The sequence below is a fragment of the Zalophus californianus genome, chromosome 2, assembly GCF_009762305.2.
Source record: "Zalophus californianus isolate mZalCal1 chromosome 2, mZalCal1.pri.v2, whole genome shotgun sequence".
Taxonomy (NCBI): domain Eukaryota; kingdom Metazoa; phylum Chordata; class Mammalia; order Carnivora; family Otariidae; genus Zalophus; species Zalophus californianus.
The window spans coordinates 58,577,307-58,601,709 of record NC_045596.1 but is presented as its reverse complement, the minus strand read 5'-3'; the positions used below and the strand labels follow the sequence as shown (position 1 = coordinate 58,601,709).

The 24,403-nt window shown below is 38.3% G+C and overlaps 1 protein-coding gene across 2 annotated transcripts in view; it reads right to left on the bottom strand.

Annotated features, from left to right (window-relative positions):
• Positions 1 to 24,403, bottom strand: part of LOC113925956 (alpha-fetoprotein-like) — a 38,783-nt gene that overhangs the window by 5,838 nt on the left and 8,542 nt on the right. The window contains exons 5-12 of one of the 2 annotated variants that reach the window (XM_027600695.1): positions 24,139 to 24,271; positions 21,009 to 21,106; positions 19,799 to 19,928; positions 13,436 to 13,650; positions 11,040 to 11,172; positions 9,316 to 9,413; positions 6,360 to 6,498; positions 3,626 to 3,852 (exon numbers count right to left, since the gene is read on the bottom strand). In XM_027600695.1, the coding sequence (XP_027456496.1) occupies positions 3,626 to 3,852; positions 6,360 to 6,498; positions 9,316 to 9,413; positions 11,040 to 11,172; positions 13,436 to 13,650; positions 19,799 to 19,928; positions 21,009 to 21,106; positions 24,139 to 24,271 (1,173 nt within the window). The remainder of the gene's footprint in view (positions 1 to 3,625; positions 3,853 to 6,359; positions 6,499 to 9,315; positions 9,414 to 11,039; positions 11,173 to 13,435; positions 13,651 to 19,798; positions 19,929 to 21,008; positions 21,107 to 24,138; positions 24,272 to 24,403) is intronic. The other variant, XM_027600696.1, reaches the window with a different exon arrangement.

Here is a 24,403-nt window from a genome sequence, read left to right as displayed (position 1 = left end):
TTAAAAATAGTTCCCTTAATTCTATTTTTTAGCTTAAAATTTTTAATTTACCTTTTTACGTCTTAAATCCTATTTCTAATTCAGTACCATCAACTTGTTTTCAGTTTTTCACTTCTATGATATTAATCTTTCATTTTCATTAAATTTACCTACCATTTCATTTAAAGTACATTCTAGTCTTTGTATACTTTCTTAAATCTTTGCATTTCAACTCAATATTTTTAATTGGATTTTAATTTTTTTTTACTTTGAACTTCTATTTCCCTTTGATTGTCTCTATCTTATTACATGATCTCAATTTCTACCTTCTCTTCTACCTTGCTCAATTTTTCTTTCCCCACCCGAAGCCCCTTCACTGGTTTTTTTGTTTGCTTGTTTTTGCATTTATGCTGTGATGGTCAGCCCGAATTATAAATGTATAAAAGCCATAGAGAGCCCTTGCCACTATCCCAGGAAGTACGGGTTTTTTTTTTTTCCAATTTGACCCTTGACTCCTAATATGGATTCTTGCAGAATATTCCAGAAATCTCTACTTTAACTCTTTCTATGCTACTGTTTTCTCCATATAGAGAACACAGTGAATTCACTTGAACAGGGATGATTCCTAATATTTCATACTTTTTATTATCTAGCCCTTATCTAAGAGCTCAGTGTTTTGTTTTATTTTATTTACTTTTTTATTTTATTTTATTTTATTTTGAGAGGGAGAGAGAGAAAGCACAGGTGTGAGTAGGAGGGGAGGGGCAGAGGAAGAGGGAGAAAGAGGGAGAGAGAGAATCTTAAGCAGGCTCCATGCCCAGCACAGAGCCCCGACTGGGTGCTCAAACTCACAACCCTGAAATCTCGACCTGAGCTGAAATCAGGAGTTGGACACTTAACCAACTGAGCCATCCAGATGCCCCAAGAGTTCAGTGTTTTAAAAATTATAACCAATACTATGATTCCTTGATTAGGGCACACTAAAAGCTGTATGTTGGTAGTTAAAGCGTATGTGCTTTGAGCCAGATAGCTTGGGTGAATTTTCCAGCTCAACGACCTATTTACCTGTTGCATGATCTCATACCAAGTCTTCTTGCCTTCTGAGCCTCAGTTTCCTTATAATTAAAATGGCATATCATGTCACCTACCTCATAAATTTGTGGTAAGGATTTGGTGAGATGCCATACATAAAGCGGTGCCTATCTATGCCCAGAGAACTTCCTCAAAAGAAGGCTAACGTGCACACTAGAAGAGACCTCATTCTTCTACGTTCCCACATCCAGCCTGAGCAAGCAGAAGAATGGCTGACTAAATGTTAACAATGGTCTTCGGGGGTTTCCTGGGAAGTGTTAACGTCTAGGTTAGGACTGGCTCACCTTGACAACTGCAGTAAGGATTCCAAGAGTCAGCTGGCTTAAGAATTGCAAGTGCTGTGATAAAACAGAGCAAGCAACAGCCTGTACTTACTGCCTGGGAGCATGCGTCACTCCGGAAGCAACAAAAACTTTGCCTCACTTGGCAAGAGATATTGTTGGACTCGTAATATTTAGACCCTGCAAGTGCATGTCTTAGAGTAAATAAATGAATTAGAAATACAGGAAGCTACGACTCCTAATGATCTTGGGGGGGAAGGAATAATGAGGACTAAGGCTCCCTTGCTTTCTCCTGAGGACAGGAGCAGGGGCTCTAGAAGGGAGCTGCCCCACTGTTGCGGGGCTGGAGTGCAATCAATGCATGCTGCTGATTCAGGGAAACCAGAATTTCACCCTTTGGCTTTTCCTAGAACGGTCACCTTTGGTCATCTCCAAATGGGGCCTCTAACAGCACACTCACCAGAAGCGGAGTTCATTCCAGGGGAAAATGCCTGGACCATGGGAGTATCTTGGCTCCAGGCTCAGGAGTGGAATGGGGGTGAAGAGATAGATGATTGATGATGCTAAGAAAGGAAATTCTTTGTCTGCAGCAGCAAACAAGGAGTCTCTTTTCTAAGAGCTGACAGTAACTGTTGCATTCAATCCGTCTATGCAGGAGTGGGGAGAATTGGGGGAAATGCCAACCACCTGTGAGATCTTAATCACCTTATGCCCTCCGTGGCAAAGGGCAAATTGGCTGCTCTAAAGTTATATGTGCTGATGCACTACTTCCAAAGCCAACCCGGTGACACCTCAGTCACCTCAGCCTCGGTCACAGTCAGAAATCTGAGTCTCCCAGGTCACCTGTCACCATGCTGAGGTTTCTACACCCCTAATCTGACCCATCTCCTGCTCTCCTGGTCCTCTGTCTCCTTTGTAACTTGAGGCTTTCTCAAGAAAACATCCCTCTATCCACAGCTTCTCTTCTGAACTTCTCTGTCTTGCTCATAAGAAAACATGAGACTCCCCAAAGGATACCGCTTCCCCCAGGACCTTTCAAGGGGAGGCTGTTTTACTTGAACTCCACCTACCTTAGTATCTAGGTCTCTTTTACTTCCAAGATAGCTCTTCTTCATCCTCTTTGAAAAGCCAGGGCTCCTTTGAAGTACACCTTATCAAGCTCTAACATCCCTCATCGATACTTATTCCTGCCCCATATAGAAAGTCTGGTCATTTTCCCTCATTTTTGATGACTTCAGATCCAGTGTATCACCTCTCTTTCCACCATTATCTTGACATTTATCATTTCCTATAGTTTCAACAACTGTATTAATGATCCACAGGTGGCAGATTGATTACAAAAATGGACGAATTATCCATCTTTATCTGTATTCATGTCCTTTACAATGTGATGTTCCAACTCTTCCTATCAAGAAATGAAGTCTATTTCCATACCCTACTTTAATCTGCCCTGGCCCTATGACCTACCTTACAGCATCGGTGGCATTGCATATTTCCAAACCTGGGCCTCGTGAGACCCCCACACATCCACCTTCTCCCAGCTACCATGTGAAGAAGCCTAGGTTAACCTGCCAGAGGACAGAAGACCACGTGCCGCAGAGACAAGCCGTCCTAGCCAAGGCCAGCCTTGGCCAGCCAGCTCCCAGCTGACTTAGCAGCTGACCATACACTCTTGAGCAAGCCCAGCTAAGAATGGCTGAGGCTGGCCCAGGTCAACAGACTCATCCAGTCAACCTGCAGACTCGATTGCTGACTTCATCCAGAAGCCCTTTTTACACAGAACACATGTTGGGAAACTCTGCACGAATGTATAGACTTTGTATTCTACTGGCAACATTTCTGACCAATAGGCTTCAGTATTGGAAACAGCAACCAAATCCGAATTGCACTTTGCAAAGTAATAACTTATATTCATAAAATTTTCTAATTTATATATGTTTTCATATGCATTACATATGTATATATCATACACACACACACACGTTCAAATGTTCCAAATTTCCCATTTTAGGAAAAATAATTAATGTACTGCTCTGTCAATATTTTATGATCAATAGACTTCAATCTCACTAGCTGATCTAATTGGCGTAGCAACCATGATAGCCATATTGCAAAACTGCAGGAATATTCTCCATTCTACTTGACCTCTAACATAACATTTAGCTGATCCACTCATTATGCAATATTTATATCTGAGCCCAGTTTACAGTTCTCTATACCTGTTCCCTTGTGGGCAGAACAAATTAAAGAACAAATTAAACAAGGATTCTTACTTTTGCTTTTCAGTTTGGAATTCCTCCTCCTGAGCTTTGCACAAGTTCTCTTTAAGGTTGATGACTTGGTCACAGGATAAAGGTGGAGAAATATAAGTTCCATTGTCTTGCAGATCATCAAAGCATGGCTTCCTGAAGGCGTACGAGGCATCACAGCAGTGGCCCACACCAGCATCGATAGGCTCTGCTTCATGTCTTCTGCGTAAACCTCCAAGAATTAGTTTTGCCTTTCCCAGAAGAGAATTAAAATAAGAGCCATAAGGTTTAGGTCATTTTGTTTTGTTTTGTTTTGTTTTGTTTTGTTTTGTTTTACTCCATAGAAAATAAGACTCATAAATATTCTCAAATTCTGGTTTCTTCTAGTTCAGCCTGGATTTCACTGTTTGGGAAAAAGCAGGAGTGTCGGATGCAGCCTGGTTCCCAGACTTGTCCTCCCTCTTCCCCTCATCCTCAAGTTGAGTTCACTTGAACTCCACCTCCAGGTTCCTTCCCAGTCCAATTTGTAGACCAGTGTTGACTTAAGATAGGAGTTTCTTACGCTCTTTTAAATTAAAATCAAGCCTCAAGTCAACAGCACTGTTAATTTGACTCAGAAGTATAATTGCTGAGTGGAGTTCTTACTTAAGAAGCTCAAATCCAATTTGTTTCTATTTTCTAAAACTGGACATCTATAAACACCACAGTGTTCACCAAGTGAACTTGGCGTATGGTAAATGCTCTATGAATATTTATTGAATGAATGAATGATGAAAGAAATCTTTGGATCCTAGTTCAGTTATCACCTTCATTTCATTGTCCTCTTCTAGAAATGTCACCTTGCCTTGCTCCTTGTGTGTCTGATTCTTATCCTGATGTTGTCTACAAGCCCACCCGTATGCATTTTCAAGTATGACTCCCCAAATTCCCAATCATTTGCATATTTGGGAATGAAGTAATTGAAGCCAGTAAGCATCAACATTTCATGTATGAGTTTATCCATTTCAAATGTAACCAAAGAGATCACCTAAAAATAAGGCTTTAGAAACACATAAGTCTAATTGAAAGAGTTCCCCAAGAAAGGCATGACTAGATAATAAAACTTTATAATGAAATAAAAGTTAGACAGGGCTAGATAATAAAATTTTTTATATCTTCAATCAAAAAAGTATGTTTTATCAGAAGAAAGACCAATTTAGCATAAAGGAGATGTTTTATCAAGAACATTTAGGGCAGAGAAAACTGTCACCAAATAAGAATTCAGTAGTGTTAAAATAATACCACTTGAGAGAGACCTGGAGACTACATCTTGGAGACATGAGCATACAGGTCCCTGGAGGGATGTTCTCCATTGTGAGGAAGACATAATTTCTCATTTCTCAGGATAGCCTGGAAGAAATATCCCTTAAGACCATCCCTTCCCTTCTTCTGATTCCATTTGCACAACTACCCATATTCTCATTCAACTTCCTAAGTATTTTGATTCAGGAAAAAGTGTACTCTAGTTATTAGGCCCAATTATTGATGCCATTGGAAAGACATTTCTCATTGTAAATGAACACAGTGGTGGTATTCTGTCTAATAAATTTAACACTTGTGAGTTTGATGTGAGATAATAGACAGTATAAATATTTGATCTTTGACCCCAGTTCCTGACAAAGGTCTTCTGAAGCCCTTGTAAATTCCTAAGTGATAAGGGAATTAGGAGCATCTTTTGTTCTAATGAGGCGACTCTGGGTGGGCTCCTGGATGGGGGCTCATTCCCAGAAAGACCAAGCCATGATTAGAAGCTTGGAATTTTCAGCCCCACCCCACCCCCCATTCTCCAGAGAGGGGAGATGGGCTGGAAATGACTTAATAATTGATCATGTGTATACATAAGGAAGCTTTTTAAAATCCCAACAGTTTGGGGGTTGGAGAGCTCCCAAGTGGGTGAACCCATCCATATACTAAGAGGGTGACACATCCCAATTCCACAGGAACAAAACTTCTGCACTCAGGACGCTCCCAGACCTCACCCTAAGTATCTTTTCATTTGGAAGTTCACATTTTCCTTTATCAAATATTTTACCTATCTGGTAAACTTAAGTAAGTGTTCCTCTTAGTTCTATGAGCTGCTCTAACAAATTAATCAAACCTGAGAAGGAGATCCTGGAAACCTTAGATTTATAGCTGGTTAGTCAAAATCACAGGGGACAATCTGGACTTGCAAATGTTATCTGAAGTGGGATAGGAGCAGTCTTGCAGGACTGAGTCCTTAACCTGTGGAATCTGACATTATCTCCAGATAGAGTTGTCAGAATGAGTTAAATTGTAGGACACCCAACTGGGGTCACAGAAAATTGCTTCTTATATGGAAAAACATCCAGTGTCAGAGGTGTGGTGACTGTTTTTTGGTTTTGTTTTGTTTTTTTCCTATACATTTGATTAGGATGACTTAGTCTAAAATCAGCATTTTCTTTGAAGTTGTTGACAAAGTCAATTTTGTTGGCTTGAAAATCCAAGAGTTAGACCGTGGAGTATGATCCAGGTAAAGACTTGTTGAATCTGACATCACCACCATTAGAGAAGTAACAGCCTTACCTCTGCTGCTAATCAAGACAATTGGCATGAGCTGGCCTAAAAGAAGTTCTCCTGGGGATAGAAATATCAAGCTCCATTGACAATTCATGATGTGTCCACAAACATGACGTTGAGTGCTGGAGGCTAGAGATTAGGACTTCAAGAGCAGGCAAACATGAAGTCAAGACAGACTTACCGAGTCCTCCATGCAGGCAAATTGTTGCTCATCTCTCAGGGGGCAACATTTGGTGGCAGCAGTTCCCATGTTCTTTATGAACATAACCAACTCTTGAGCAGATAGTTGTGGGGCTTTCTTAGTATAAAGGATTATGAGCCTGAAAGAATAATTTTCTCTTACTCCTGGCAATGACCATGTGCCTAAAATGAAGAATTCTAGAGTTTCCTCAATATTTGACAATCTCTAGCTTAGGTTGAATGAAACATTAAACAGGGTTTAATTCTTTTTAGTCCTTATTCCAAAGGTCCAAGAACTTATTCAATATACCTAGAATTCTCTTCACACCTCACACATTACTCCACCCTGATCCTTTGCTGGGGGGGGGGCAGGGGGGGGCGGGTGGTACTTATCAAGGATACTATGAGAGCTAATTTGGATGGCTGCAAAATCAGACTTAGTAAACAGCTTCTGAAATAAATGTATACACAGGCCATTACAGCCTGTGTTGGTTGTCTACAGTGTGTAGGAATAGGGGGACAGCAACAATCAGCAAACAGGCCCTAATTTCACATGGCTCACACCCTAATGGGCGAGATAGCAGGTACACTCAATGTAGTGACAGGAATTTATAGTGCTGTAGCTGCACCGAGAATGGCTTCTAATCCCATCTCAGGAAGGTCACGCATGCCTCCTGGAGGAAATGGCAGGTGGGCTGAGATCTAACAATAACAAAAAATGAGCCTGGTGAAGGGGAGTGAAAGTGGGAGGGGAGCCATTGAATGTGATTGTGGTTTTGTTTCGTGGGGTTTGGGGGGTCATTAGGGATTGGAGACAGAAAGAGGAAGAAACCTTAGTTACAGAATCAGATTTGCCTTGTTTTTAGGATAATTATAGTTGCCATATAAAGAATGAATGAAGGTGGGCAAGAAGCAATGTGAGGGAAGAAGTAGTTGAAGGCCATTCCAGAAATCTAGGTGAGAGACAATGATAGACTCAACTAGGAAAGTGGTGGGGGGAACAGACAGATATGAGGAAGATTTTAAGGAGAAAGACTCTACTGACCTGGATTTGAAGACAACAAAAAATCAGAATCAATCATTGCTTTTATATTATAATGGAGTTGGGGAAAGAATTTAGCTGTAACATCCAATGAGCAGGCAACCTAATCCAGTGGTTCTAGTGTGTGACTCATGGACCTGCAGTTATCAGCAGCCCTGGGGACTTGTTAGGAATGCAGATTCTCAGGCCTCATCTCAGACTTACAGATGAGAAACTCTGGGGATGGGGCTGGGTTTTAACAAGTCCTCCAGGTAATTTTGATACACTCTAAATTTTGAGAACCACAGATCTAATCTTTAAACTAGACATTAGTAAATGAACACAATATAGAAGTAATAAGCCAAATATTCTTTCTGAAAGAATAATTTTTTTCTGGATCCATTATTCTGGCCACGAATTTTATGTATTTATGTATTTATTTATTCCTTTAAAATATCACTTTAATTCCTGCACAATTTTTATATTAGTTTAGATAGACTAGGTTTTGTAACAATAACAAAAAATGCAACTTTGTTGCATGGTTTCAAACCACAAAGGTTTATTTTTTGGGGCACATGGGTGGCTCAGTCGTTAAGTGTCTGCCTTCAGCTCTGGTCATGATCCTAGGGTGCTCTCTGCTCAGCGGAGAGCCTGCTTCTCCCTCTCCCACTCCCCCTGCTTGTGTTCACTCTCTTGCTGTGTCTCTGTCAAATAAGTAAATAAAATCTTAAAAAAAAAAAAAAAAGAGGGGCGCCTGGGTGGCTCAGTTGGTTAAGCGACTGCCTTCGGCTCAGGTCATGATCTGGGAGTCCTGGGATCGAATCCCGCATCGGGCTCCCTGCTCAGCAGGGAGTCTGCTTCTCCCTCTGACCCTCCCCCCTCTCATGTGCTCTCTCTCTCTCTCATTTTCTCTCTCAAATAAAAATAAAATAAAATCTTTAAAAAGAGAGAGAGAGAAACAAAGGTTTATTTCTTATTCAAGCCGTATGTCCAGTGCAATTTGGCATGGTGGTTCTGCTCATCTGGAACCGAGACAGATAGATCAGCTACCATCTCAAATGTATCTGTATATTGTGTCAGAAGGAAAGGAGAAAATAGAAAAGCATGCATTGGTTGTTAAAGCTTCTGCCCCCAAAGTTTTCACATTTTATTAGCCAAATCAAGTCACGTGGTGTGACATATATATTTTTTTTCAATGGACACAATATTTTGCAGATCATCCAATCAAGAGGTTGCGTCTATTTCTCTACCCCTTGACTCAGCTTGGCCATATGACTTACTTTGGCTAATGGGACAGTAGCAAATGTGATGTAAGTAGAGTCTTAAAATGACATCAATTTCAAGCTGAATTTATGGGACACTATATCAAACTGATTTTTTCCTCAACGCTCCACTAAATAGACTATTACAGTAAGACCCTAAAGATTACTAAAAATTGGCTTTTGGTTTTTGACATAGTGATCTTTGAAATATCATCTCTCTGCACACAAGAGGCTTATGTATTCTCTCTGGCAAATAGCTCAGGTATCTATTCATCTCTACCTTCCATGGTGAAAATACTAAATTTACTATATGACCAGACTTGAAACTGACAAAAGGATGCTACCACTGTAGGCAAAGCCCTAAATAAATGTCTAGGTGGGAGGGAGAAGACCCCAAAGAGACTGCAGGAAAGCAGCCAGGGCGTGCTTGGTTCCCTAACCTCTGGATATTGGCCGGAATCTGGAAACTGGCCTGGAAAGACATGTAGAAACACCTAAGGCTATGTGGACATCTGTATTATCAAGACAAAGATAGCTAGGTTAATTTTGAACTCATTTTTCCCTTGGCCTCTGAGATTTCAAGGTTGGATGTCGACTCTTAGCAGCTCTCAGCATCAGGAGTTCACACAAACTCACTAACAAGCATAAATCTGGAAAATATCTTGGAAACCTACCAGTCATGGAAGTTAGCATCTCCTAATTTCTCATGTAAATCACAGTGATGTTTTACATGCTCACGGCTTTCACGAACCACTCTTTGGAACATCTCTTGCTGGAAAATAAAGATAATCAGTGTTATCACTGTTAATGATATATCTTGAGGTAAGATTGCAAAACCCTGATAGTTTAATGTAACTATTTTCCTAAACCCAGGGCTTTATTTACTTAGTGAGCTTGCAAATCTTGAAAAACATGTTCTGGTAAAACAGGAACGGCCGTGTACTTTGTGGAGAAAAGAAGTGGTACAACAAGATTGATATTTAGTTTCTGGTGATATAAATTCATTTGTGGTTGATATGGTGTATTTTACAAGCATAAGGCAAATCATTCATCAAGCCAAAGAGATATTTAAAGGTAGTTTACAGATCTAAGTTTGATTGGTCAGAGAGTGTTGGTTATATTTAATAATACAGCCTTTTTACATAAACAGCACAGATACAGAGATGCAGGTATAAGCGTAGAAATATAAGTATGTATTAAGAAGTCACAGTTTAATAAGAACATCCAGCAGCCTTTAATATGGTAAAGCACTCCACAAAAACACATTGAAGTGAATCAAATGGAAATCTCAGAACTAACCGCTAGTTCAAAGAGTTCTTCAGCTGTGCACATAAAATTCCAGTGGGAAAATACAAGTGACCTTTCAGGCTTAGTTCTTCAGTAGGAGGACAAGTTATCATCCTAACTAATCTGACCCAGTGTACATGATCTTACTGAGCAGTGTTTGTTACAGTGAAAATTTTACCAGATTTGCAAACTGTTTGCCTAGATTTAACCCTTAGCCTTGTCCTTACTGCCTGTGTGAAGTTGGGCAAGTCTTTTAAACCTTCTACGACTCAATACTTTCATCTACAAAATGCAGTTAATAATTCTGGCATTACCTACGTTATTGGGCTGGTGTGAGGATCAAATAGGATACTGGTTGCAAAGTTGCTTTGTGAACTCTAAACATCCATGTTCCTGTAAGGTGCTATTATCATAATGATTATTGTGGAGGTCTACTGGGGATGCTGCAAAAGGGTGCTCACCCACAGGGGAATAAATTACCTTCATTGATCCTTCTCTCTGGGAACAAAAATGTGATAGATATACCTGCTTGAGCCCAGACAGGACAAGAGACACCTTCAATACTCTACCACTACCCCACCCTCTGTAAATATGTAAGCCATCGCTTAGAATAACATAAACCAGAACCAACCTGGTTCATGGTAATCCACAGATAAGTGATCATCTGGTCACATATGTAAGGTCACCTGCTTTTTTCATGTCAGATGCACAAACAGAGCTGCTGCCTGTGAACAGCATGATTTCTGGCCTGAAACAGGGACAGTTTCCAGGACTACTTAGTGGAAACAGTCAATCTTCTCATACCCTGATATGCTGTGCTTTCATGCCATCTGCTGAGGTTCCTAGCAGACACTCATTAAAAGGGAAGATTGGACAGAGAAGGTTTCATGACACACAGAAGCTATAAGACAGTGACTCACCTAGGGAGCTGCTATAGTATGATGCTGGGGCCTTTGGTTTAGATGAAAATCATATTTGTTGTGCAGTGTTGGCAATTAGCAAGAAGGAGCACAATCTTTTTACAAAATATGGCACTACCAACAGCACAGGAATTTTTCCTATGTTGGTAATCACTTATGAGTAACAAGTTAAAAAATAAAAAGGCATTTACCCCATGGCTATAGCATTCCAGAGGATTTTCTAATTTACAGCATTTTGCCAATAAATTTTGATATACCGTATCCACTCTTGAAACCACGGGAACTGCCAGTTCTGAATGTCTTCTTGAATATTCATAAAGAAACCTGTATCCATATGAAATATATTAGAAACAGTAAAATTCAGAAGTCATGAGTTTTCTTTCAAAACCCAATTATGATTATGAAATTTATTCAATATTTTCACTGATTTTAGGCATTTGGAAACTTTGGGAGGATGGCAGGAAGGTTTAATTGACTACATTTTGAGATAAGGAAACAGAATCAATACAATTACGTGATTTTTCCAAAGTCACACAAGAATGGTGTCAGATTTAGAACTTGAAACTAAAACAATCTGATTAGCTGATAGTTTCTGGCTCAGGGTCACTACTTACTTTTATGAGAAATTAATTTCCAGTATTTGGATGAGAGCACATTTTTCTCAATCATCTCTGAGGCTAGATTTTATAAGTATTAGAATTTTTTTTTGATAGAAAGTGATAGCTAGGTATTAAATCATCATCTTCCCCTCTTTTCCAGCTAAGTTTTCAAGCTTGAGTGGTCCAAGCATAATCTATACATTATTCTGGGTTACAAGAAAGAGAAATTTGGACCCTAGAATGTTTACAAAGGAATCACAAGCACCTTTGAAGTGATCTTATCCAACCCCTCAGTTAGTAGCTGGAACAGAAGAGCTTAAGGAAATTAAGTGGCTTGACCTACATTCCAAAGTTTATGCATGACAAAGCTAGTCTTTGGAAGTCTGGTCTCCCAACTCATAGCTTAATGTGATTTCCACTAGGAAGTTATGCCTATCGACTTTTCCAGTACCAAATGCAAGTTTAGGAACGAGTGGGTTCAGGCAGTGACATTTACTTTTATAAGCCATATCAAATATAATTCCAGAAATATAGCTCAAGTCATTCTACAAAGAGCTTTGAAGAAAACTCAAATTCTTATGCATTGTTGGAGTTTAATTGCTCCAAATAATGCTTCACAAAGTGACTTTGGAAATACTTCAATCACACAGCAATATTGTTTTAATATTACATATTGAAATCAGTTTGTCTTGTACAAATCAATATGCATTTTGGAATGGACACCTGAGATGTTAATATTCCATCTCTCTAATCTTTAAATGCCACACCATGGCTTAGGTAGTAGGTATTAAATTAATTAAAATAGAAGAGCTCACCAGGTATACCAATCTGAAACCATTCCTTAGGGATGAGTATCTTAGAGAAAAGTTTGCAAATACTTGACCCTCACTGTGTTTTTAAAAATTCTGTATTAGTTGTCAACACTTAAAAATCAAGCAACTTCCAGCTTCTTTCAAAATGCAGTAGACCCTATAACCTAGCAACTGCACTACTATATCTTTACCCCAAAGATATAAATGTAGTGATCCGAAGGGGCACATGCACCCCAATGTTCATAGCAGCAATGTCCACAAAAGCCAAACTGTGGAAAGAGCCCAGATGTCCGCACACACACACACACGCACACAATGGAATACTACTTGTCATTTGCAAAGACATGGTTGGAACTAGAGGGTATTATGCTAAGCAAAATAAGTCAATCAGAGAAAGACAATTATGATCTCACTCATATGTGGAATTTAAGAAACAGAGGATCATAGGGGAAGGGAGAGAAAAATAAAACAAAATGAAATCAGAGAGGGAAACAAACTATAAGAGACTCTTAATCATAGGAAACAAACTGAGGGTTGCTGGAGGGGAGGGGGTGGGAGGATGGGGTAACTGGGTGATGGACATTAAGGAGAGCACGTGATGTGATGAACACGGGGTGTTATATAAGCCTGATGAATCACTGGGCGCCTGGGTGGCTCAGTTGGTTGAGCGACTGCCTTCGGCTCAGGTCATGATCCTGGAGTCCCGGGATCGAGTCCCACATTGGGCTCCCTGCTCAGCAGGAAGTCTGCTTCTCCCTCTGACCCTCTTCCCTCTCGTGCTCTCTGTCTCTCATTCTCTCTCTCTCAAATAAATAAATAAATAAAATCTTTAAAAAAAAAAAAAAGACTGATGAATCATTGACCTCTACCTCTGAAACTAATAATACGCTATATGTTAATTAATTGAATTTAAATAAAAACAAAATAAAATAAATAACATAAAATAAATGCAGTAGACCCAACTACCCCAAGCCTGTATTCCTATATGCTAACAAGTGGCTGGAGCTGTATAAGTAACTGCCACTTTTGACTCCACCAAACATCTCCTCTTAAACAATTTGAGTCACTCATTTACATCATGGGTTAGCATCTGTCATCATTCAAGTCTACAACCCTTCCCAAAAAGTCCATAAATATAGTATTCCATTACAAAGATTTTACAAAAGTCTGTATTACTCTTGCAGGAAATCATCTGGCTTGTTGGAAAACTGTGCGCATACAAATAGGTCTTCTGTAAATCTGCTGAGTGGCAAGGATGGAAGATCAGGTTCATCGTCATTTTCTGAGTTGATAGCACATTCCCCTCGAAATGGCTCCGGCAGCGCACAGCACGGACTGATTTTGCTGGAGAGGATCGACTGCTCGGAACAGGTATAGTTCATAAGCTGGCTCTATAAAACATCAAAAGGAGCAGTTGTTTTTGATGACTTCATTCTGAACTTATATATTTTTATTGTTATTACTAGAAAACCAGAGAAGAACTTGGCATCTTCTATTGCTTTATCCTTGGCAAACTGAGAGAACCAAAAGGTCAGTGTATAGTGAGTCATTCTAATAAGGAAGGCTTCTCTATTTGACCTCACTCAAGTGTCACAAGTTCTTTTCACATCTCTTAAGGAACTTAAGGGGAGACCGACTAGAGTATTGTTTCCATGGTTAGCCCCACAAGATACAAAGGAGAGTTTTATTGTCTTGTTATCATTGTTATTGTTTTAGGATTCCAGTTTAGAAAACATTTTGTCTCTGTCATTTACCACATATGTTGCTACAATATTACTATTATGCTTACATATTTAACATATTTACTTACACACACAAATAATTATGTACATGTGTATATGAATAAATTAATCTCTGCACTTAAGAAACTCACAGTCTAATTAGAGAGTCAAATAAGTAAACAACAATCATAATGCAGTATAACAGAAGTTGTAGGAGAAGTGCATACGTGACCCTTTGGAAGAAAAAAGACTGTCAATCTAGACTGGGTGGAGGTCAGAGTGAAGATCTTAATATGAGTCCTGAAGGACAAATAAAAGTTACTTGGAAACCAAGGAAGAGGAAGAACATTCCAAAATTATTCATCTTTATATATAAAAAAATCCTGGAAGTGAGATTATATGACATATTTGGGGAAATGATATGTAGGATCTTTGGGGGTTATTGAGAAAATGTAGTTGAGAAATGATGGGGCTTACTCTGGAAAACAGGGCGGAGGTTCCTCAAAAAGTTCAAAATAGAACTAACTACCCTACAATCCAGCAAGTGCACTATAGGTATTTAACCAAAGAATACAAAAATACTAATTCAAAGGGACGTATGCACCCTCCAATGTTCACAACAGCAGCATTCATTATAGCCAAACTGTGGAAGAAGCCCAGGGTCCATTGATGAATAGATAAAGAAGAGGTGGTATATATACATAATGGAATATTACTCAGCCATTCAAAAGAATGAAATCTTGCCATTTGCAATGACATAGGTGGAGCTAGAGGCTATTATGCTAAGTGAAATAAGTCAGTCAGAGAAAGACAAATACCATATGATTTCACTCCCATGTGGAATTTAAGAAATGAAACAGATGGACATAGGGGAAAAAAGAGAGGCAAACCATAAAAAAACTCTTCATGGCAGAGAACAAACTGATGGTTGCCGGAGGGGAGGTGGGCAGGGGATGGGCTAGAAGGGTGTTGGGCATTAAGGAGGGCACTTGTTGTGATGAGCACTGGGTGTTGTATGTAAGTGATGAACCACTGAATTCTACTCCTGAAACCAAAGGCCAGCCATCTCGGACTACATGTGTAAAAATAAAAAAGGAAAAGGCCAAGAACAGATCTACTGGGAATACCAATTTTTAAAGAGTAGTAGAAGAGGGGAAGAAAATTGAAAGAAATTGTGAGAACACAGAGGTTCCAAGTCGATGAAAAACTTCTCCCACCACCTATCATCTTCTAGACACACCTTTGCAGTCATCATTGGAAAAATAAATCATTGCAGTGCTTGACAGCTTTGGCTCTGAAGTCAAACTTCCTGAGTTCTAATCTTGACTTTGCTACTTCCCAACTTTGTGACCTAGGCAAGCTACTTCGCTTCTCGATGCCTCAATTTTCCTCATCTATAACATGGGGGCTAAAGTAATACTTCCTAAGCTTGTGGGAACTAAATGGAATAATAATTATTAGGAATAAAGAAAGGAGCCTGGCCCAGGTTAAGTACTATAAAAGTGTTTGTTGAATAAAAGTGAAATGCTTAGAATTAGCAGCTGCATGCAGAAATTATTTTTTTAAAGTTTGTACTATAGCAATTATTATACAACCCCAGAATGTTGGTCTAATAGTGCCTTGAAGTCAAAGAAAGAGAGAGAACCCTACAACGTAAAATTTAATTATGTTGACTGAGTGATATAATAGACTTATAAGCCCTATTAATTCATATCACCTAATATTAAAAATTAACATCTATTATAAAGGTTATGTGCTTTTTGAGTTGGGTTTGATATTGTGAAGCATCAGGGAATGATATAAGCACTGATAAGTATAAGAAACTTTCTAGGACTTATAATTCAAAGGTATATAACCCATACACCATTCCAAAAAGCATTAGAAGAAATACTCTAATAATAAGATAATTAAATCAATATGAAAAATAAACAGTAGAAAGGGTGCATTTATCATGATGAGCACTGAGTAATGCACAGAATTGTTGAATTGCTACATTGTACACCTGAAACTAATGTAACACTATGTTAACTATCCTGGAATTAAAAGTTTTTAAGTAAATAAATCAACAGTGGAATACAGTGTATCAAAGAAATGATAGTTCAACTGAAATCACTCTTGTTAACAACGTTATTAAAAAAGAAAAAGTACAGGGCTCCTGGGTGGCTCAGTTGGTTAAGTGACTGCTTCGGCTCAGGTCATGATTCTGGAGTCCCAGGATCGAGTCCTACATCAGGCTCCCTGCTCAGTGGGGAGTCTGCTTCTCCCTCTGACCTTCCCCCTTCTCATGGTCTCTCTCTCTATCTCATTCTCTCTCTCAAATAAATAAATAAAATCTTAAAAAAAAGTACAAAAAAACTAAGAAGTCAACCCCAACAACTGAAATAAAAACAGCTAAGGAAACCTGAGAGAACGAATAAAATTAAAAGCAGAACCTAGTAGAATTAATAAATAAGTCCAAGAACTTTGCCTTGGAGAAGACCAAGACATTAATTAGGACCTTTGCAAAGCTAATTAAATAAAGGAGAAAATGCAAATACATGGAAAAAAGGAAATATAATTACATACTTGATGTTTTTAATTATCAAATAATAATATTACTATGTAGAACTCAATAACTAAATGAGAAAATGCTGGTAAAGGAGAGTTTCTTTTAAAAAATATATGTTACAAAACCTGACCAAAAAATGGTGCAGTTGATGCTCATTAGTCACAATAGTTATAAATTCACTGAATTTGTGAATACTGACTCATCAGCCCTAGGGGAATCTAGAATGATTACCCTGCAAGCCTCGGGTCACATTTTTGTTGTCAACAGATCAAGACCTAACCTTGTGTTATGTGCGTTTCTATTTAAAGACCCCTTATTTAATACATACAGTTGATTTATTAATGTTGAACTAATATGTCTAACACATTATTTTCTCCATAAGGCTGTTTAGGAACCCCAGACAGCACCTCAGCACTATGCTTGGGGGCCATTTCAAACAGCTAACTTGTCAACCAAAAAACACAAAAATGTGAAAAATGAGGCACTAGACTACAGAAAGGACACTTATTTACAGTACAAGAGCTAAAACAAGAAGGCAGAGACTTGTCCCCAGCCGGGACTATGGGCATCAGGCAACTCAAATTCTTCACTGCTCTGAGCGGGCCCAAGTCTGCGGACGACCACCGAAGTGCTGTAAGTATTCACTTGGAACAGAGTTGGGGTAAATGTTGGCAAATAGGTGAATTCACAAGCACTGAATTAACAAATAGTGAGGGTGGACTGAAAAATGTCAAAATAAATCTATAGCAAAAGCAGTGGAAAAGCTGTCACACGGGTTTCTGTCTCAATCCCTGCTCCAGTTTCATGGACAAGTTCTTGCAAACCTTCACAAAACAGGTCATTCTCAATACTGTTACATGAGCTCACAGATTTTGAAAGGGAAAACAGTGCAATTTTTGGAAGGTAGCATAACTGAATACCAAAACCTGAAAGTTCTAGATCAATCTCATGTAAATACAAATACAAAAATTTGAAAATTATGTATATATAAAATCCGGAAATATAGCAAAATGAGATGGATGTAAGCAATCTAAAGATGGTTAAAAGTTAAGAAATCTTTTAATATAATTCATCAATGAATAAGTTAAGTGGAAATCAAATGATGATCCTAAGAAAACAAAAGAACATTTGCTAATGTTAAGAATCCATCCTAATTAAAAACAGAACAACCTTGGGATGCCTGGGGGGCTCAATTTGTTAAGCATGGGACTCTTGATTTCGGCTCAGTTCCTCATCTCAGAGTTGTGAGATCAAGCCCCTTGTTGGTCTCCGTGCTCAGCGCAGAGTTGGCTTGAGATTCTCCCCACCCCCCGAACCCTGCTCATGTGCATGCTTTCTCTCAAATAAATAAATAAAATCTTTAAAAAAAAACAAGAAAACAAATCTCTAAAATAAGAGTGAAAAATCTAATACATACACAATACCTTTCTCAAGTCAGTAACTTTAAACATGTTTCCATGAAAGTCTGGACCAAGACAGGAATGCTAGAACCATTTATAGTTTTTTATTTTATTTTATTTTATTTTATTTTATTTTATTTTATTTTATTTTATTTTATTTTTTAAAGAGTTTTTATTTATTTATTTGACACAGAGAGAGAGACAGTGAGAGAGGGAATACAAGCAGGGGGAGTGGGAGAGGGAGAAGCAGGCCTCCTGCTGAGCAGGGCGCTCAATCCCAGGACCCTGGGATCATGACCTGAGCTGAAGGCAGACGCTTAACTGACTGAGCCACCCAGGAGCCCCCATTTATAATTATTTTATATTGCTTGCGAATATTAGCTAATACAATGAAATCATTAACGATTGTTCTGGCATTCCTGACAAGGTGTAGAATTATAAATGGAGTTGCTGGTTTGGCACAGGTATTGTTTATGTGCTAAAGGATATTAGAGATTTGGTTTTGTTTTGTTTTGTTTTAATTATGATTAAGTCTGTCAGGCCCCCACTTTCTCTTTTCTCTTCCCCCCAAGTTCACCTAATCTTCACATAAATAACATTCTAATTGCCTGTCCTGAAAGGCCAGGACTCCTTCTAAGTATGCAGGGGAGTGTTTCTTCCAGAACTAGTTGGGATTCCTGCCATACAGAGAGAAGTTCAAGAATGACATTATATTGTGTATCTCCAGGATGAAAGGGACGGTGACCGCAGCCACCCTTCCCAGTGGTCGGGCTGAATATGACACGGACTTGACAACCACAATAGGTACCAAAGAAGAGCTGTGGCCTGACCCCAACTCTGTTCCAACAAAGTAAATAGTTGAGGACATAGAATCCGAGGGATGTTACTGAGTGTCTATGCAATGCCTTTCTATTTTAATTCCCATAGTTACTCATATCCCTTAATCTTTCATGGAATGGGACTAAAATAGTTGAAGGTGGGGGCTCCTGTCCATAAGAGTCATGGACATCCCCATGAAATTATGATACTAGTCCTTCTTTGTTGCTGCATTTTATTTATCATGATGAAACATTATTTAATTTTCTAACTTGCAGAATGAATAAGAACATGACTTGTAACCTCTGATTTACCAAAGCCTCATTGGGTTTTTGACAGTTACAATTTTCCCTTCTCTGGGATTTAGAGACTTTACACTTGGATGAGGGGCAGTTCTTACCCCCAAACCCCAGGACCACATCTTTGTCTTGATGTTTCTTTTTTCCTCCAGGCTGATGTGGCCTGGGGCTCTGGGTTGCAATTCTGGGACTTGCTTGGGATTCAAAGGTGAACAAAATATAAACTCAGTTTGGAAGGAAATTAGAGGTCAGCTCTAAAAATTAAAGAATAACAGAATGAAGTAAAGAAAGACAGGATAAGTAAGGAAGAAAGGAAGGGAAGGAGCAGTGGGGAGAGAAAAGAAGTGGGGGAGGGAGGAAGAAAAAATCATTGCTTGAGGTGGGACGAGACAGGAGGGGAGACATGACTGGTAATTCTACTGGTAAGATTAAGAAATGCTCATTATTTTATTTTAGATTCACGACATACCATGGTCACCTTTGTTTAAGAACTGCAAGTTTTGGGGCACCTGGGTGGCTCAGTCGGTTAAACATCTGCCCCCAACTCAGGTCTTGATCTCAGGGTCCCAGGATTGAGCCCCGTCTTGAGCTCTCTGCTCAGCGGGGAGGGGGAGTCGGCCTCTCCCTCTGCCCCTCCCCCTGCTTAGGCTTCTCTCCTCTCTCTCTCTCTCAAATAAATAAAATCTTAAAAAAAAAAAAAGGAATTGCAAGATTTTCAAGACTGAGGTGAGTTTTAAGAAAGGAGAGGCTCTCACCCTGCCAAGTACACATGCTACTACATCTCCTTCACAACACGTCTGATGCAGATTTTTAATATCCACAGCCAGCCTGGCAATTTCAGAAAAGTCAGCTTTGGGTTGTTTTTTAGTCAGCAGAACCAATTCCCTGAAAAGAAAAATAAGTACATCTTAAACCGTATTTTGAATTCAATCCTTTCTAAAATTAGTTCTAGTTCATTGAGTAACCAAAATAATAGAAACACATTTGCAAATGTAGGAGGAAGAGAGTGTATTTTAAATGCCTTCCATTTCTTCAACGATAGAACTCAGAGCCACACAAAGATCTAAATCACAAAACAAACACCATTCAATTCATAATCATGCAAAATATAGTCATTTTCATCATTGAAATGATCACTTAAGAAGCTGAGTTGCTTAGATGGATAATTTGGAAATTTATCTGACCTGACTTTCCAAGTAAAATTCTTCATCATAAAGACATATATTTATCTGACCTGACTTTCCAAGTAAAATTCTTCATCATAAAGACATAAAGACATAAAGACAATAATTCTAAGAGTCTTGGGTCTCCCTTGCTTCTCCCGTTGACAACTGAGCAACATCCCCAAAATTTCTCTGGCAATCGGGAAAATGGGCCTGCCTTATAAAGAGAACTAAGCTTCCATCCAGCCCAATGCTGTCCCAGATTAGGCAAGAAGGTGATATAAGGAAGGATACATCCCTTCACAGTAAACTTGGACAGAAATACAATCTGGGCCAGGAAAGAGGCACACTGAGTAACATCAAATTCTCCTCACCCCATACTCTTCCATCCCCACCCACAAAACACCACTAGATTTTTCTGTTCTGCATGACACTAGAGCCAAAATCTTTCCTATCTTCCCAGAGAAAAGAATACATTTTGTCTGCCAGGCTTTATCAGGTGGAACAATTAAGAGCCTGCATCTTCATGTACAGAATCTTTTGTGCGCTAAGGCAGAGATAAGGGGTCTGAGCAGATGGAAGAAACTGAGGCAGGAGACAGTGGAAAGAGATGAGGATTGTGTAGTTTCAAGCCCGGCTCTATGTGCCCTATTGAAAAGGCAAGTAGCATAGGTGTAGAGAAAGGAAGCAGGTTTGCATTGAGAGACATTATTAAATAAAAAAAAATGATTTTTCAAATGAGTTTGATCAAATGCGGTGATCCAACAGCAACAGAGTTCACATATGTCAATCAGTAACTTACACTGCTTTTGCTACTTTGTGGTTGAATTTAATCCCAATTTCACATAAATGGTGATGCCTCAAAGATATTTCTCTAACGTATTTTCTGATGGGTTCTAGCTATAAGTAGAAAAACACTCATCAAAGAAATGTGGTTGTAACAGCAAAAGTTACTCTTGTCATTAGTAAACAAGAAAGAAAAGGAAAAGTTGTTTATCTCCTCAAAATTAGAAAGTCTTTACTGTCTTATTTAAAAGAGACCAAATGCAAAAGCACAATGTCGTTTGTTTGTTGGTTGGTTTGTTTTATAAAATAGCATCTTACTTCCCAGAGATCACTTGTTCTAGAACCTCAAACGTTTGGAATAAAAAGAAGACATGAAATTGAGCAAACAAAAATCCAGAGAGCCACAAGAATAAATTTCAATAAAGTCTTACAGTTGTATTTTGTTTTTATCAAGTTACTAGCTCTGTCATCTTGGACATGTCTCCTACTGCTTATCTAAAATATATGCTCCAGTTCGGCAATATACATTAATGAAGTCCCCCCAAATATGTTCATAATTTTTAAACCAGGATTTTTACTTTGGAAACTATCACAAATAAATTCTTCTACATAAATAAAAACACAATTATTAAAAAAGAAGAACATGCATGTTTTGTGACAATGGCAACATTTTGGAGACAAATAAAATGTCTCAACAGCAGAGTGATGGTAAAATAAATAATGGCACATTAATTTTGACAAAATGTATACTTCTAATAAAAAGTAGATATATTTAAATCTCAAATCAAAACTAGATATTCAGTGTGATCACAACAATGTACAAAATAAAATCTGTGAATGGAAAAATGAATGAAAGGAAATATACTAAAATTGGTATCTCTGTGTGCTGGGAATATTAGTAATATTTTAAAATTTCAGAACAGCTCTGTATTTTCACTTAAAACATTATAATGACCATAGATTATTTTTACTTTGGCTAACTATATCTTACAGTGCTATTTTTTTTAATTTTTTATTGTTATGTTAATCACCATATATTACATCATTTGTTTTGGTGTACTGTTCCATGATTCACTGTTTGTTCATAACACCCAGTGCTCCATGCAGAATGTGCCCTCCTTAATACCCATCACCAGGCTAACCCAACCCCCTACCCTCCTCCCCTCTAGAACCCTCAGTTTGTTTTTCAGAGTCCATCATCTCTCCTGGTTCGTCTCCCTTACAGTGCTATTTTTAAGAACAAGTTAAAAAATATATACAAAGGCAATATTCAAACCACAAAACTAGCACAATAATTATAATTTAATTTAGTAATTATTAAATATAACTAATTATATTTTATAATTAATTATAAATGTAATTATTACTTTAATCCTTATTTGGTTGTAGTATACGCATTTAAAATCTAGTACAAACAAGCTTGTCTACTTCTTCAAGAGTCTCTGAAGACTTAACTCATAAAGCACATTCTCTAATCATAAACACAATTTTTACACACTTGGTTATGTCATTTTCTCTGAGGAATAAGCAAGAACCATTAGGAATGGATATCCAGGAAGCAGCAATACTGGAAAGATCATAAAGTAGGGTAGAAGAGGGAAGAACTCTTGGCTAACTTTATAGGGGCATGTTATACATTAAGGAAAATTCTCCACTGAGAAGGGTTAAGATTAAGAAAACTTAAAAGAGTAAGCACAACTTACTTTAAAAAAAAAGCTTAACCTCCACAAAAAAGTTCATTCTTTAGAAATGTGAAGTAATGAGATATAAGTCTGCATGATCATTTGTTTTTTCTGTTTTTCATTAATATAAACCTAAAAGGAAAAAAAAGACTGTCCTGCTTAGGAATTCAGAATTGATTTCTGAAAAAGTCACTAGGAGACAAATGGAGAGGGAGGTAATATAGTAAAGTTCTCTATGATAATGATAATATCTTTAATGATAACAGCAATAATTATTGAGTACTGAGCATGTGACAGAAACTCTCTAGATACATTATTTAATTTCTTAGCCAAGGTAGATGATGAGGAGCTCGATAGGAAAAATGGGTTGAGAAGAATAGAGAAATAGGGGTTTTGAGGAATATGAGACAAATTTGCACTGAGAAGATCAAAGAAAACAGTAAGAATAAAGTGGCACTGCATTTAGTCTTGAGGAATTCATCAAAATAACTATCAAACTACTACTCATTTCAGTACAACCTTTGGAAAATCCATCTGGTGCCCTCTCTAGTAAAGATGGTCATTTTATGTTGATATTTGAAACCTTTAAGGAGATGTGGGAAAAGTTCTTTTATCTTAGAACTAATCACTGATTTACATCTCTTCAATGAAAGAGAAAAGGCCACATGGTTAAAATTAAGTGTGATAGATTGTATTTTCCAATGATGGCTGCAGCGATATCTTCTATCCTGGGCTCTTCTTACAGTGAGACTTTGACAATCTTCCCATCAAGATGTACAGTATATATACTCTCCTTTTTTAAACCGGTGAGGTTTTATGGTGTTTCAACCAATAGTATATGACAGAAGTAACTTCTGAGGCTAGCTCATAAAAAGGCCATGTAGCTTCTGCTTTAGCCACTAGAATATGCATTCTTGAAGACTTTGGCTATATGTAAGCAATCCAGCTGTCCTGAGGCTACCATGCTGTGGGCAATCCCAAACTAGCCAAGGCAGAGAGACCACGTGGAGAGGCCCTGAGACTCTATGAGAAGAAAGCGATGTTGAGCTAGCCCCCAGGTGCTTCAGCTCCCCAGAGTTCTACCACAAGAAAGATCATGAGCCAGAACTGCCCAGATAGCCCTTCCTGAACTCCTGACCCACAGAAATCATGAGAGAGAATAATATGATTGTTGTTGGCTTGAGTCGATAAATTTTGGGGTGTTTTGATGTGCAACAATAGTAACTTGAATATTAAATACTTATGATGAAGTAATGTCTATGCTAAATCATATTTTTCAAATTGTAATAACAATATGAATTGCCTCAGGATCTTGTTACAATGAAGTCTTACTTAGTAGATCTGGAGAAGAACTTCAGATTCTGCATTTCCAATGAGCTGCCCGGTGATGCATATGCTGCTCGTCCACAGTCCACACTTTGCAGAGCAAGGCTCTAAATAACAGTTGACATATGAATATTTTACCTTTATCTGGAAGCATTCAGTTTTATTTTCTTCTTGGCAACATGACTGAATAGCTGTTTCATAGCAAGCAGACATGGTCAGAATAGTGGGTCCATACAAGAATGGATGCTTTCGAGACGTTTCATAAATGTATCTGTAATTTGGAAAATATGAAGTTGTGTAATTTAGATTTCAAGAATATGTGCCAACACTGTTTCTTCATCTAGTTTTGTTGACCTGGACTTCTAGAATTTCATGGTGAAAGAGATGAGGTAGCATGATACGT